General features: G+C 52.9%; 1 protein-coding gene across 1 annotated transcript in view; it reads left to right on the top strand.

The window, feature by feature from the left end:
• RNF43 (ring finger protein 43) overlaps positions 1-1204 on the top strand; it is a gene marked incomplete at its 5' end in the record, with an annotated part of 16173 nt that overhangs the window by 6370 nt on the left and 8599 nt on the right. The window contains 2 exons of the mRNA XM_010182565.1: positions 166-267; positions 906-1061. Coding sequence (XP_010180867.1) covers positions 166-267; positions 906-1061 — 258 coding nt within the window. The remainder of the gene's footprint in view (positions 1-165; positions 268-905; positions 1062-1204) is intronic.

Below are 1204 nucleotides of genomic sequence, written 5' to 3'. Positions count from 1 at the left end.
CTGGAATGTGCAGAAAAGACTGAACCCTTTTATCTGTGAAGAGCAAGGAGGTAGAGCTTGGCCAAGGATCATGTATTCAAAAGCTGATGGTCAAGAAGAGATGCCTAGCCTCAAATTCCCACCCCTACCACCCACAGGTAATTTCTTTCCTGTTATATCCAACAGCCAGACTACGACGTGTGGATTCTTCTCACAGTGGTCAGCACTGTCGTCGTCATCATTCTCATTTTTGTTGTCCGCACAAAGTGCCAGCTGAACAGGACTCAGGTAGGAACCTCACAGAGCAGATGTGTCTGTGCAAACAGAAATGCATGGGGAGCAGGAACGGACACAGTTTGGGAGGGGACACGTGCCTCTGTGAACTGAAGATGTGGCCACGTGAGGCAGGAGTGGCCCAGAGATGAGAGGGGCTGGCAGTGTCCCTTCTGCAGTGGCCTTGCTCTCCCCTGCCCACCCCACCAGCACTGCAGCCCCAGCACCTCTCAGAGCTTGTCCCAGCACACGAAGGTGCAGAGCTGGCCCATATGCTCTTGATTTTAACAGTATTGTCTGTATTGGTAGAGAGTAGAAGATTTAGTATTTTTAACAGAAACTAACAAATTAAATAATTGTCTTTCCAGAGTCAGATATATTTCCAAATTTGAGACTCCCCCATTTGTCCCATACAAAGACAAGCCTTTGGGGCTCAAAAATTCAGCACTGCTGACTGATTTTGAAGGCTCAGTGCCAGATGTCTCCTGCTGGTGACAGAATCCTCCCTGGCTATGCCAGGTTAGACAGAAAGTCACCTCTGGAAATTAGTATTGCCCCCAAATCCCTGATAATCCCATTTCATGGAAGAGCAATGAGAAGTGTGGGCACTGTAAGGCTGAGCCTCTCCTTAAAGCCTCCCTTCTCCCTGGCAGGACTCCTTGCAGCAGCAGACCATGCAGGCCATCGGGCAGCTGGCCACACGCAAGTACCAGGCAAGGTGCCGGCAGGCGTCGCGGTGGGACTCGGCCAGCAGCTGCAGCTCAGCCCCGGTCTGTGCAATTTGCCTGGAGGAGTTCAGCGAGGGCCAGGTAGGCTGTGGGCACGGCTGCTGGAGGGAGCTGCGGTGGGAGCTGAGCTGCCCGGCAGGCACAGGAAGCCCTTGGGATGTCTCCTTCAGCAACTCCTGAGGGCTGAAAAAGGACCGGCACCAACAGAGGTTTGCCTGCCCCTT

This window comes from Mesitornis unicolor, unplaced genomic scaffold (genome assembly GCF_000695765.1).
Source record: "Mesitornis unicolor isolate BGI_N332 unplaced genomic scaffold, ASM69576v1 scaffold41164, whole genome shotgun sequence".
Classification (NCBI taxonomy): domain Eukaryota; kingdom Metazoa; phylum Chordata; class Aves; order Mesitornithiformes; family Mesitornithidae; genus Mesitornis; species Mesitornis unicolor.
This window is presented reverse-complemented; position numbering and strand designations above follow the sequence as displayed.